This window comes from Strongylocentrotus purpuratus, unplaced genomic scaffold, assembly GCF_000002235.5.
Source record: "Strongylocentrotus purpuratus isolate Spur 01 unplaced genomic scaffold, Spur_5.0 spur5_scaffold_20, whole genome shotgun sequence".
Taxonomy (NCBI): domain Eukaryota; kingdom Metazoa; phylum Echinodermata; class Echinoidea; order Camarodonta; family Strongylocentrotidae; genus Strongylocentrotus; species Strongylocentrotus purpuratus.
Window position 1 is genome coordinate 2,517,500 of NW_022145606.1, and position 14,163 is coordinate 2,531,662.

At 40.0% G+C, this 14,163-nt stretch overlaps 1 protein-coding gene across 1 annotated transcript; it reads right to left on the reverse strand.

Annotated features, from left to right (window-relative positions):
• Positions 1 to 10,705: 10,705 nt before the first annotated feature.
• On the reverse strand, positions 10,706 to 13,924 carry LOC105446847. The gene is made up of 2 exons (XM_011684183.2): positions 13,901 to 13,924; positions 10,706 to 11,758 (listed from the first exon to the last, which is right to left on the reverse strand). Exons 1-2 carry the CDS (start codon positions 13,922 to 13,924, stop codon positions 10,706 to 10,708), a joined length of 1,077 nt encoding a protein of 358 aa, XP_011682485.2.
• Between the last annotated feature and the right edge of the window lie 239 nt (positions 13,925 to 14,163).

The following is a 14,163-nucleotide window of genomic DNA, read 5'->3' on the forward strand; positions in this document are numbered from 1 at the left end:
GGTCATGGGTACGAACCCCGGCCGCGTCATACCAACAGACGTTAACAGATGGGAGTTGTTGCTACCTTGTTTGGCGTTCAACAATAAGGGATAGAGCAACGTCGATCTAGCGCTGCTCAGTGGCTGCCGGGCTCACGATCAATTGGGCAAAAAGAATTTCCGTTTCGGTTTAATAAAATTTGGAGTGGAATATTAGGCTATTATTATTATTATTATTATTAAAGTTAAACCGGAATTGATGCCAACAGACCTGGTAATTGTTGTAATTGAAATACATGAAGATAAGCAAAAACTGTATCATGTATTAACTTGGTACAGGACACCCTCTTCAAATGATGACTTGTTCACTACATTCGAAGACAACCTTGAAATGATCGATGGAACTGGAACATATGTCACTATTCTTGGCGATATGAAGAAGAAACTCTAGTTATGTATTCCAATGCATGCGTGGGCCTAAAGCGTTACTATGGGATGCTACCCTCAAGCAGATGACTGTTTTGATGAGTAGTGTAATGTCAGAAAATGCATAATATTTAGATGAGATATATCTCTTTTAGTTCCTATAGCTATGGAAACTATATTCCTAGCAACCAATGTATTCTATTTTTTCATTAATTCTTCTGCCCTCCGAAATTCCCCCCCCCCCCCCGGCCAGTGGAAAAGCGGCTTGGAGCATGGAACTTTAAAGCCAAGTGGAATGTTACGCATCCCATTGTAACGCTTTAGGCCCACGCATGCATTGGAATACATAACTAGAGTTTCCACACCTTGTATGACAGCTCACTGGTCAGAATTACATACAGTACTCTACTTGCTACTGAATTTGCTAGTAATTGTTCGAAACAATAAAATCAATCAATGAAATTGAGTTATTTGTTACGCGAGTTGCTCCCATTATAAGTTGCTCACATTTAATATTATGAAATATATCAGAAAGCTGTTTGCTTGCCACTGGCAGATTTTCTTCTTCATATCGCCAAGACCTTTATATAATTTGTAAGTGAGTACTTCCCTTTCAATTTTTTGATTTTGCTCTTCTTTACCAACATTCATTCAGACACTTCTTGTCAAACACATATATCTTATTTAGCTTATCGAATCCTGTGCTTTGTGTCGTTTTATAAGAATGTTCCCCGCTCTCCCATAAATGTCACCGAATTATCCCCGAGTAGTCCCGCACCGATTCGTCATCGAAATCGGGGGGGGGGGATTTTTCGAGCATGGTTGAAAGACTACAACCTGACCATTTCTGAAACCGACACTAAACAAGCAAAAGGCCGACATCTCGGATAACACACCGACTTATAATTTAAAGCAAACCGACCACTGCCGGTACAGCCACCCGATTGGCACAATTTTAGTCGGTTTAAGGTTGCTTGGTGTGACTGGCGTACCATTTATTTCATTTTTTTATGTGCAAACGCCATTCGCCCTTTTATTTTCGGATTTGCATTTGATGATTGAAATGGTCCCTTAGGTCCCTAAACCACATTGTTTTTATTTTTCGTATCCCCTTTCACGTCTACGGCTCTTTGGGCTTAATGATCATATACAAATACATATTTATACAGTAGGCTTGCGGGTGCACCATGTGTGTGTGAGAGAGAGAGGATTGAGGAGTCCTGAAAAAGGACTCTGACTCGGTAATAAGTATTTGTAACAAACTCGTGTCAATTAAAGGAACAGAAACTCGATTTTGTACTTCTCTTACCCTTGTATGCTTTTTCGAGGTCCTTCAGTAACTTATCATACCTCGCGTCAGGAACATCTGTAAGGGAAAGCCTCCCTAATTTTGCCGAATGTAACAAAATCACGGCATGCCATTCTCCCGGTGGTTCGAAGTTCTGCAGATCATCGAAATCCAATTTTTTTTCGCAAAATATAATTCTTGGCTTCTCATGCCCCTGAGTGAACTGTCGTATACATTTACGTTCAGTTAAACTAAGGATTCCAATCTGAATATTCGTGCTCTCATCCATAATGTTGAGCTTGGTGATATCCAAATTGATACAACGACGTGCACATGTGTTTTGTTCACTTCATTTGCCATGTAATTATGTAGGCCTATGCATGATTCATTCAGAAGTCACGCCATCGTTACAGCTCCCCCTACACACAAACATATTGCGCATTTGTTGGTCTAAAGTGCATTTTGCTTCCTATAGCCAATGAGCATCATGGAAATCATGCCGAAACTAAAAGCAAATAACTGCAGGCACAATTCTGACCTGTGAAGTACAAGGAAATCCTTATTAGGCAAAGTGAATACAGCAGAGCAGTGCTGCGACCATATACTTGTACACTTATTTTCTACAATAACTGTTATTAACTAACTCGGTAACGAACGTTTCGTTTCAGATCAAAGAGAGCATCAATCACAATGGGGAACTCGTCTTCGAAAGTAGATGAAAACTGGAGGCATAACATTGAGACAGAATTGAGGGAATTGAGACTGGAGCGTGAAAATGACAGGCGGATACACCAGGAAGAGATGTCACAAAAGGAAACTGATCTTGAGAAGAAGAATCAAGAAATTGCCTTGTTAGGAAAAATTAATCGAAAACGCAGCAAACTTAAACAAAAATCACCTGGAGATTCGGATGTTTTTCCAAAAGAGGTGAAATTTCCAAAACGTTTGTTTATCAGTATCTTTGGTGAAACTGGGTCAGGTAAAACATCCTTGATTAATTCACTAAAGTATGCTGTTCATGGTGGGTTAAAGGATACACAGAAAATTCAGACAGCACATGAGGTGTATCAAGGAGCCTTCACAATGGAAAGTCTAGAGGTAGTCTTGACAGACCACTTGAGTGTTATCGACAATCGCGGTATTAATAGTGAAAGGGCAGAGAACACCGTTCTTCAAGATGATGTAATCAGGCAGATGGGTAAGTCTACAGGGTCCTCATTTCATATTTGGTATTTTTTTCTAAGCTTTTTATTTAGATAAAATGTGTATTGTGTAATACAGCATGGGCTAACAATTTCAGAGTAAATCTAATTTTGATTATATTTCTCTGGGAAAACGGTTGCGGCCCTTTTCTTATTTTTGGCGGCCTTGAAAGATAAAAAACAAATTGTGAAGGAGAAGAGGATATGGGGAGAGAGGAAAAGAAGATAAAAAGAACATGATACTTGAATGTACACATAAAGATATTACCGATGAGTTGGCTCGACATGTGCCTGCGAAAACATCAAAAACAGTTCGAAAAACATTTCTATGAAACTGTCTTTAAAAGAGATGATTTATGACGAGATTAACTGTTAAGGACTTTGTGAATTTCAAGAAGGAATAAACAATTTGTCTTGCTCATGATACCCATATTGAAGGTTCTAAATCGTTAAAGAGACTCGAGGGTCCGGGACCCCCTCAACCCTTCAGTTAAAATAGAAGTGGCTTAATACCAGGGGCGTCTCTAGACCATGTTCAGTGAAGGGGGTGGGGGGGGGGGGGGGGGGAGGGGAGGGGTGAGGAGGTGTATACTGTTAAAACAAGTATACAAAAAACGACGGGTTAAGAAATAGTTGATTAAGAAACACTCAACCATGTTTAAAAATGTAGTGTTCATTAAAATTTACTTTTAATCTTGCGTTTAAAAACAGTGTTGATCAAAACTATTCCTTTTAAACTATGTTGGTTTAGTCCAAGTCGTTGGCAAACATTGTAACCCAGCATGGATTAAAAACAAAATTCCGACAGTAATAATAGCCCCCTCACGATTAAGGTTTAATCAAAGTTGATTAAAGTATTGGTCACGTGACCCAACGGAACGATCGAAGCGCGTAGATAGCTAGCGCGATCGCTCGATACATTGTTTGCTGGCCCCATGGAAGACCAGCAGCAACAATTATCGTTGCAGCTGAATATGGGCAACCAGCCGTATATTTGTATTTGTATCTGATTTTTCTGAATGATCGAAGCGCGTAGATAGCTAGCGCGATCGCTCGATACATAATTCACATGCAGTATACGTACGTATACGTTATACGCGTGCAAAAAAAAAAAAAAAAACACAGTGGAGGGTGTCGCGTAAACGATGAGGGAATGGGGGTTTGGACGGTCTTATCTCCGTGTTTTCATGTAAAAACAGTTTAATATTATCATCATCAATTCTAAGATTGTAAGGGTGAAGTTAAATAACGTTCTTGCTCAAATCAAAACCGATTTGTGTCCCGTAGGCCGTACGTATTAATAAAGGATTTCATTCATTTTTTGTCCTCGTTACATATTTTCAGAAGGGACATACACGAATGGAGCAGTTACTTGGCAATCGATAGCGCCAGCACAAAGAATGGAAGCAGACACAACATCATATTGCTCAGTAGTAGTGTTTTCGTAAGTATGGTATACACGACCTTGACTATTTTTTTCAAAAATTAACACAGGGGCAATCTCAATACCCAATTATGTACGAGATAAATCACTTTCTGATTACGTATATTTAAAAAAAACATTAACAAAGATTTGAAACTGAAGACTTTGTATATGTGGCAACCAGTAATCTCATGGACCCCCCCCCCTCCCAAAAAAAAATTAAAAAAAAAATTTATATGTGGCGCATCAAGCCTATGCAAGTATGTATATTACACGCATGTACGTATATACAAGCATAATACAGACAACAAAAACCACAAACACGCACACACAAAACATAAAAACATACGGAATCCATGAAACTTAGTTGATGAACCCATGAATTTAATTACTCAAAATTAAGGTGAAAGCGAAGCTGCGTAACAGAAAGAAGTAGGTAACGAGAGAATCTAAGACTTTAGGTATTTTACTAGGCTGCTGCAGCACGGAGAAAAAGTTTATCCTATGAATAAAACATTCAATTAAGTTTTCTGCAATTAAATTCGTCTTTATTGCCGGGGGGGGGGAGGGGGGGGGGCTCTTTTCAAATTAACTGGGGGATTACTTTAAATTCAGCCGGTAGCCGACTGAAGACCGCTCGAGAATCGGTTGGTCATCAGTTGGTCACTGCCGGGACGTCGCCGAGAGAAGCTCCCCGATTACGCCCATTTTGTTACCAAAAATCGACCGGCGACCGACGGGAAATCGACATGGCACCACCCGGCATCGCTTGGGCTCTAAAGCCTGCTCGACTTCTCCAAAAATCATTGGGCGATGCCTAATTTCCAGCCGAGACCGAGCAGGCTACAAATCGGTCGGTCGTCGCTCTGAGTTGTAACTATAGCTTTAGGTAGGAAAGGTATTAATAGTATCCCGTCTTCCGATTGGTTGAAAATATACATCTATTCGATCGATGGGTAGTTGTATAGTTACGTAATATTATAGTTGTATTATTGGATGGCTGTACAATTTCCTCCAAACTGATTGTATAGTTGCATAGTTGAATAGTTGTACAATGTCCTACGTTTTGATTGGATAAAACTATTCATCCATTCGATGGATTTATAGTTGCATTAATTAATATATGCATGGTTGTATGGTTTCCTGCTATCTCATTGGTTAAAACTATACATCCATTCGATAAACGAATCGAATTTAATTGAATTTATTTTCTTCTGCAGCATAAAAATCTTTTTACATTTATGTCATACAACATATTACAAATGTTACGAATTCTTTGGAGAGCACAACAACATTACACAAATTGTTTATGATAACACACTACCGAGAATTATTCATTGAAAAATCAGCAGAAGAAGAGTAATCTAAGTAAGTGCTTACTTGATAGTGCGAGGGGGGAGGGGTGGGTGATAAGGATAAGAAAACAAAATGACGATGTTGGTAGTAATGAAAATGTAAAATGTAAATATGCTGATGAAAATATGTCTGACTCAGAAAACTTATACATGTATAGAATACGGATGTTATAAAATAAAACAATGGATGTTTTTTTTTGTTGACATTTTGAAATAATAAGGAATATTAACTTATGCGAAACGCTTTCCTTTTAACTCTTATCATGCCACAGGGCTAATTGCCATTGTGCCAAGCCCCGAATCCCCCCCCCCCCCCCCCGTGCCAGGTTGTTTTGGAGATTATCTGATAAACGCGCTGGTTCTATGAATGGCGAGTGCAAATTACATAGCGCAGTCCAATGAGCATGAACAATAACTGCTATTTCGAATGCTGCATTGCACGCACATGGCACTGAATAGGTAGGTCTCTCGCATGTACAAAGCAGCATAGCGATAGCGTGCATGCAGCCTTATGCCAGGCTATGAGTTAAATAAATAAATAGGGCTATTTTTTTTTCTTTGAACTTGATACCCACACCATGTTGCAATATGAAATGTGTGACAGTATGAGTGAGTCATCTTGCATTAAGAGTGTCTTCTAATGAAGATAACTTTCTGTCTCATAAAGCATACCAATATTCCTAAAAATTGATGTAATTATATGTTGCATGAGTTCGTTTGCGTGGGTTGGCGAGTGGTGCTCGAGTGTGAATCCTTGCAGCATCTAGCGCGGGCATCCAGAGGTTAGCGGCGATGACCGAATTAGAGATCTTGTAAGGGTTTGCATTCTTAAGTTGTCATACGCCGTAGATTCAACAGGTTGAGTTTGTGATCGTGTATCTCTTCAAGGATCTGCTCTTCCTCAAGAGTATCTATCATCTGGCGATATTCTGCTCTCAGTGGAGGAGAGATATTTGTCCAAAGTTTGCTCAATCTTTTTGACGTATCATCAGCAAAGGCCTCAAGGTCAACTATCTTTTTTTTTATCGTAACTGAAAGCTTTAATTTAGATCCGGCAATATCTAGATTTACTTTGTTTAGCTCATGGCTAATTTGTAAATTGGAATCCGAGTTTAATAAGTGATGAGGTGTTAAAATGTCACTCTAGAAAAGTTCTGCATGCTGAGGTTAGCATCAACGGGATATTGTCTTGTCCGTTGCGAGGTACATTTGAATCGATGTGGCTGTTACTTTCTCACCCCTCTTCCTCACTTTGTCCTCGGAGGTGGTATTTATTATGTCCAGATACCTATTGTGGGTGATGTAACGATGCCCATATTATTATTAACCAGGGATGCTTGTCGACAGCCGGGGAGAGTTGAGACACGTGCCTTACACGACAGCCGCCATTAAAATATTGATTTATTTACAACTTTGTTTTCTTCTTCTACTGCAGCAGCCCAGTAAAAAGAAGAAATAAAGTTTGGAAGGTCTTAGTATTCTACCGAAGGATGTATATACATGCGGATGTTATATTATATTTCTGTCTCTTATATGAAAGAATCTCCTCAAAGTACTTCCAATATTTGTTTTTATAGATTAAACGAAATAGAAGCCAAGTTAATGTTTTAATACAAGTAATGCACACTGTTTGAACTGTGAGTCGTCTAAGTCATTATCATTTCTATTATTTTACCAGTTTATTGCCCGCATATAGTATAATCATATACACGTATAACTCTTTCAAGGCAGCCACTTGAAGAAAAGAAGAAAAAAAGAGGACTTCTGTTCTTATTTGGAAAAAATATTAATTTCCCCCTCCCTTTACATGATAAAGTCCCCTCTTTTCCATCTTTTCCCCCTTACCTACCCACTTCTCTATTTATTTCATATGCATGCAGCTTCACGCTTTTTATAGGTTCCTTCCTTAACCATTATTCTCCAACCGGCTGTCTTTTTATTAAAACAATGGTTATCATTTCAATGAGGCAATCATTAATAAGTTTAAATGCAACCTAGTTATTGGTTTCACCAATTTAAAGCAAAGTAAAAAAAAAAAAAAAAAAAAAAAAAAAAACATCAGAAAATGAAAAATACAGTGTAAAAGGTTACACGCCTTTTATACCTCCGCGTATTTCAATACAATCTGAGAATGTTTACCGTTATTTAGATCTATTAGAAATCAATCATTGTCAAAATCATTCCATAAATTGGGGTAAAAATAACTAGTTCACCTTTATGACCAACAGTGTATTTACAAGAATTAGTTTCTTTTTGTTTTACTCCAAAAGAGAGCAATTCGCATGATTACAAACTCAAATTAATCGCATACGGAAATGTTATCTTTTAAAGACATTAAAACACAAGATATGCACATTTCTCAGACAAACATTTTTGTGTATAAATATTTTCATAATCAATTCCATTTGTTTACTATTTCGTATTCTATTTCGTATTTTTTGCATTTCCTTAATAGTTGAAAAGGCTATATTTGTTTTCTCTCCACCATATAACACAATGCTACGTGCACATCCATTATCCATTACACACACGCGCTCGCTCGCATACATACACACACACACAAGCAATATATACTCACACAACACATTCACATGAAATTAGTAATTATCGTCCAATATCTATTCTTCCTTGTCTATCTAAAGTTTTAGAGAAAATTGTGTATAATAGGTATAATAGGGGTAGTGAGCACATTTTTTTTTTTTTTTTTTTTTTTTTTTTGGGGGGGGGGGGGGGGTCCTAGACAATTTAAAAATTTGACCCCCCCCCAAAAAAGGTAAAAATCGCGTGTTTTTAAATGTTTTTTTTTCAAGGCCCCCCACCCCCTGGATCCGCCACTGCTGAATCGGTACAACTCAACACTTCGGGTTCGTAATAGCGCGCGAAATCTTTGACCGTTCTGACCTCATGGTGCTACGACATACCGCGCTATCTCACTGCAGTGTGAGCGCGATCCACGGTCCGCCCACGGTCCCCCCCTTGCGGTGTGAACACGCCCTATGTGTATATCCAGAAGGGTTGGAATCTTAAAAAAGTTTAAATGTCTTTTGCCCCATACTACGTTATTTTTTTAACTGTATAATACACCAGTACTTCCATATATAACATATTGCAATATTGTTTGGGCAAATTGTGGTGTAACCAAACTTAATTAAATTATTTTATTACCAAAAAAGGGCCTTGCGTATTTGTACTGGATCCCTTTTTTGGGGGCCCATACAGACCAATTGATTCTTAAGTTAATAACCTTAAAATTCACTGAGTTACATAATCTCCAAGATGAAATTTTTATACAGTAGGTTTGCGGGTGCACCATGTGTGTGTGTGTGAGAGAGAGAGGGTTGAGGAGTCCTGAAAAGGACTCTGACTCGGTAATCTTTCTTAGGGGTGTGGTAGTCCTGAAAAGGACTGTTTGTTATCTTTCTCAGCATATAGTTCTAAGGAGAACTATAGCGCTTGGAGAGGATGAGTGGCTCGACGTTTCGAACAGGTTGACTATCCGTCGTCAGGAGTGGAGAATGGCTGTCGTGCGTGAGCTTAAGTCACCGGGGTGCGGACGTCAGGGAAAAATATGTGACTGTGTTGGCTTGAGTCATTGGGAAGTGGGCATGGATGGTCGGCTGGTACGTCTGGGCTGGAGTCTTCGAGTTACGGACTTAGGAGAGTTTCGAGTCGATGAATGGGGTGTGCTGTCGGCGAGACGTTGTGTGTGTCCCCGACGTAGGCGGCGTTGTAGTCTGTTGTCGTCTGCTGTGTATCGTAGCTGTGAGGCTGGCGGCTGCTTTGAGGGTTCGGCGGTCGGCAGTGGTTGATGTACGGTTGTCTGTCGGGGTGGTGAGGGCGGTGCTGGAGGCGGTGGTGGAGGAGGAGTGACCGGGTACTTGTTGATGAGGGGTTTCCAGTTGTCATTGGTGTATAGTCCTGAGTCTTGGAGCACGGTGTTGTGGCGGTGAATTTCGATGGCTTCTCGGATTCGGTGTGTATCCCAGTGCTTCATTATGGAGATGAGATGACTGTTATCCCATTCGATGGTGTGTTCGTGTTGCTGGGTGTGTTTGACGACAGCGGAGTCTTGTTCCCAGATTTCTCCCCGTTTCACCAATGTAGACTTTTCCACATTCGCATGGTATTTTGTAGACTCTAGCTTTCTTGTGGTTTGGATGCTTGTCTTTGTGGGAGTATCGAATGGAGTTTTTTGGAGGAACTGTGTCGAACTTGGATGTCTGCTGCTTGAAGGATACGTTGAATCTTGTGAGAGGCTTGACCGATATAGGGAAGAACAATAGTTTGCTTCGGTGGTGTAGCTGCGGGTTGGTTCTCTTCAGGGGTGGTGTTGGCTTCGGGCTTGTTGGCGGGAGTCTTAGATTTGATCTTATGTCTTGGGTATTTGTTGATGCTAGTTAGGGCTGTGGTGACATGCTGGATTTCCTAGTCTAGATGGTCTGCATCGCTGAGATGATTGGCTCGGCAGATGAGGGCGTTGGGGACTGATTGTAGTACGGATGGATTGGGAAAGGATCTGTATTAAAGATATCTATCGGTGTGTGTGGGTTTCCTGTAGACTTGATGAGCGGGCTTGCCGGATGGTGATTTGGTAACGAGAACGTCTAGGAAGGGGATGTTGTTGTTTTGCTCGGTCTCCATGGTAAATTTGATGCTTGGGCGATGCTGGTTGATGTGGGCAAGAAAGTGGTCTAAGTCACGTCTGCTATGTGGCCAGATGACGAATGTGTCGTCAACATATCGGAGCCAGAGAGAAGGGCGCTGTGAGATAGTCTGGAGTGCCGTTGTTTCGAAGTGCTCCATGAAGATGTTGGCTATAACCGGTGAAAGAGGCAATCCCTTGGCTGCGCCTTGAAGTTGCTGGTAGTAATTGTCTCGCCATTTGAAGGAAGCTGAGTTGAGGCAGAAGTACATGAGGTCATGTATTTCATCCGGTGTCAGGGGGGTTCTGTCGGGGAGAGTGTCGTCAGCTTCGAGGCGTTCTTTGACGATTCGGCAGGATTCGGTGACAGGAACATTGGTGAAGAGAGATTCAACATAAAAAATGGCAATGATGTCTGTATTCGTGTATGGTGGTCTTGGAGAGGATATCGACGAAATGCTTGGAGTTATTGATGTGGTGCTGCGATTTTACTACAAGTGGTTGGAGAATCGTGGTCAGGTGTTTGGCTGTGTCATAGCAAGGTGATCCTCGGGTTGAAATGATGGGGCGAAGTGGAATGGTAGGTGTATGTATCTTCGGCTGGCCAAACAGGATGGGGCAGGTAGCTGAAGATGAGCGAAGTTTGAAGTAGAGTGGCTTGGATATGACTTCTGTTCTTTGAAGAGAGAGGAGTCGCTGGTTAAGTTTCCTTTCCGTTACTAGTGTGGGATCTTTCTTTAGTTTTTTGTAAGTCGGAGTCTCGAGGAGCGCACCGATCTTATTGTTGTAGTCCCCTTTGTTCAGAAGTACTGTAGCGTTGCCCTTGTCTGCCTGTAGAATGTGTATTGACTGGTTGCTGCGTAGATCTTTGATAGCGGCTCGTTCTGGTTTGCTAATGTTGGGTTGTGGTGGCTTAGCTGTGGATAGGGCTTGGGTGACTTGGAAACGGATTTGGTCCGCTGCGGTTCGGCTCAGGAATCTCAGTTTGGGTTCTACTTGTTGAATGACTTCTGAGAACGGGATCTTCTTGGGTGACAAGGCGAAGTTGAGACCTAACGATAGGACTTTGTGTTCGGTTTCCGTGAGTAGATGGTTGCTGAGGTTGATAACAGTGTCCTTGGTGCTGATTGGCGTAGTCTGGTTGGTTGATTTTTGCCTGTTAGCTAGAAATTTGTTAAATTTGACGATCTGCTTCTGTCGGGTTGACTGGAAAGTTTTTCCAGCTGTAGAGGTTTTGAAGGCCTGGCATTTCCGAAGATCAGCCGGTTCCAGTAGTTGGGAGAGGTTTACTTCTGATGTTTGGATGTCTTTCTCCATGGTATGGAGTTGATGGCGGGTGTTGGCGATGCGCTCCCTGACAAGGGCTTGCCCTGCCTTGTGTATGATCAGTTTTGCTCGTGGAGTGCTGATTGAAGACTTGAGTTGTAGTCCGGTTGGGTGATGCTTGAGTCACGGCAACGCTTGAGGAAGGTTAGGTGATTCTGGGGTTAGGCTTCTTTAACGTAGTTACGCTGCAGTTGCCGGGATGACACTTGGGTCGGCTCCCCGTAGAGCTGGGTTAGATGCTGCTTGTAAGTGTCGGCTGGCATGGTGATGTAGATATTCAGTAGGTTTGCGGGTGCACCATGTGAAATTTTTATGTTTAAATACATGAATAAGCAACGCCACCTTCATTCGATAATTTTTTTGTTCATAACAATACAATTCATACTTATCCAACTCGTATTTCTGAGAATTTTCATCTAACTAACCCAAATTGTTGATTACACATAAATCAATCAGACATCATGGCCCCGATTTATGGAACAATTTATCTAAAATAATTAAATCATGCTCGACTCTTTATTCTTTTAAAGCGACACTAGAACGTCACATTATATTATCATACAGAATCGTTTCTCATTAAACTTCGTCTCTGAATTCGAATATTTTTTTAATTTATTAATTCTTAAAAAAAACTAGTATTGGATTATGAACATTTCGTATCAGAATCCCAATCGCTCTTGCATATGCAATTTCACTGCACCCACTTGATCAATTTCGCGTGAACATTTATATAATTTAAGAGTTTGTCGATATTCTCTCGAGACCGCCATCGATTTCAAGCTTTCCGCTCATGATGGCGGTCTCCTGCGCTTTCTGTAATTTATCTATTTTCATTGACAATTATTTGTGTTTGTATGCATCTTGTAAAATGAAGAAACAATTGTTTCTTTATGTAGATGATTATGTTCTATTTTAAAAACGCAAAAATAAAAACAAACATCTCATACACAAAGATCGTATAAACAAATTTCCTTTAAAATTTCACCTTAAAGATAAACTTGAGTTCTGGTAAGAAAAAGAAAATGAATTCTCTCAGAATCAAACGAAACTTACACTGAATGTTCAAGATTACAAATAAATGTCATTTGCCAAACAATTTTGGTATATAATGTACACTGGCTGAGAAATGAGCATAGAAAGATAAGAAAATCAAGGTAAGTAGGCCCGACACCATTTATGTAGTCCCATATACTTTTGTTTGTGTACAGTGATTGTTACTCTATCAAGACTGGGCCAAATTTATTATGATTCTGATGACTCCAGAACTTTGCAGTACGCACCAATACTTACGTACTACATTATCAACTTTTCTGATCCATTTCACACCGTTTCTGTCACAATGCAATGACCAGAACTCATCTTTATCTTTAAGATTTTTTTCTTGGAGGCCGCCATCCTAGTGAAGCTTCGCTTATAATTGCGGTCTCCTGCACTTTTTTTTACAGATAGTTCGGATAATACTTAAAATTGTTAATAATATGAAGTTTCGTTATTATACGTGAATATGTAAGTTACATCTTGAAATAAAGTTACTTTTGCTTGCATATTTTATATAATGCCTTACATTTACATATTCGTTTTGTTATTCAGTTATTGTACTTATAAATCAGGTATATGCCATTAATTCCCCTTACCCTAAAGCATTCTGATCATCTTATTTAGATACATTTTTAACTTTGATGATGATTCGCATTCTAAAAATGTGTTTAAGGATCACCTCAATCTGAAACCCAACTCCTCATACGTCCCCCCCCCCCCCCACCCCTCATAAATTTATTTGAGGTTAAGGTGTGGAGTTATATACCAGGAAATTAACATGTTTTGTCCGAAATGTATGATGCATTGTTATTTTTCTTTTTGTCAGGGCCCATACTCCAAATGTCGTGAGACAATATCGAAGTTTCATACATCGTCTGCGTGATTGGCAAGGTAATAATGTATAAGTACTATAATATATAAGAGGATACATTTGTTTACCCAAAATAGACTTTATACCTCGCATCAGGTTGAGTAAAGTGTCCCATACAACAACTGTTTTGTTCTCTTTGTGACCAACTTGCCCAATAACAGTGACGTATCTGGGTAATTCGGGGTCAATCGATGAAATTGCTATCTACGCCCCCTTCCATTCCATCGAACTGTACACACGAGAGAGAGAGAGAGAGAGAGAGAGAGAGAAAGAGAGAAACTACATTTTCATAAGTCATTTAACCTACTTTGTCATCAAAATGCGCGCTTCCCGAATATAAAGGTATTAACAGGGATCTCCTTGGCTAGAGTCATCCTGATTTTATATTTTTTCAAGTGAGCTGGAATATAAAATAGTATATGTTTTCCTTTCAAATTTCGCAGCTTCTTCAATTCATTTGATAAAACACGATGGGGTTTTGGCTAAAACAAGCGCAAACACCTTTGTAGGGTGAGATATTCATCACAAATTGCACATCGGACATTCAATTTAGAATATTAGGAACGGGGTCTGGCCGTTGAAAAAAAAATCATTCCTTCAAGGGGGTTTGCCA

Bases quoted from the DNA above. Each gene is read 5' to 3' on its own strand.
- LOC105446847 (XM_011684183.2), bottom strand. From the start codon at position 13,924: ATGACTCTAGCCAAGGAGATCCCT. The intron at 11,759-13,900 runs GTTAATACCTTT...CCGTGACTCAAG, and splicing joins CTCTAGCCAAGGAGATCCCT to CATCACCCAACCGGACTACA.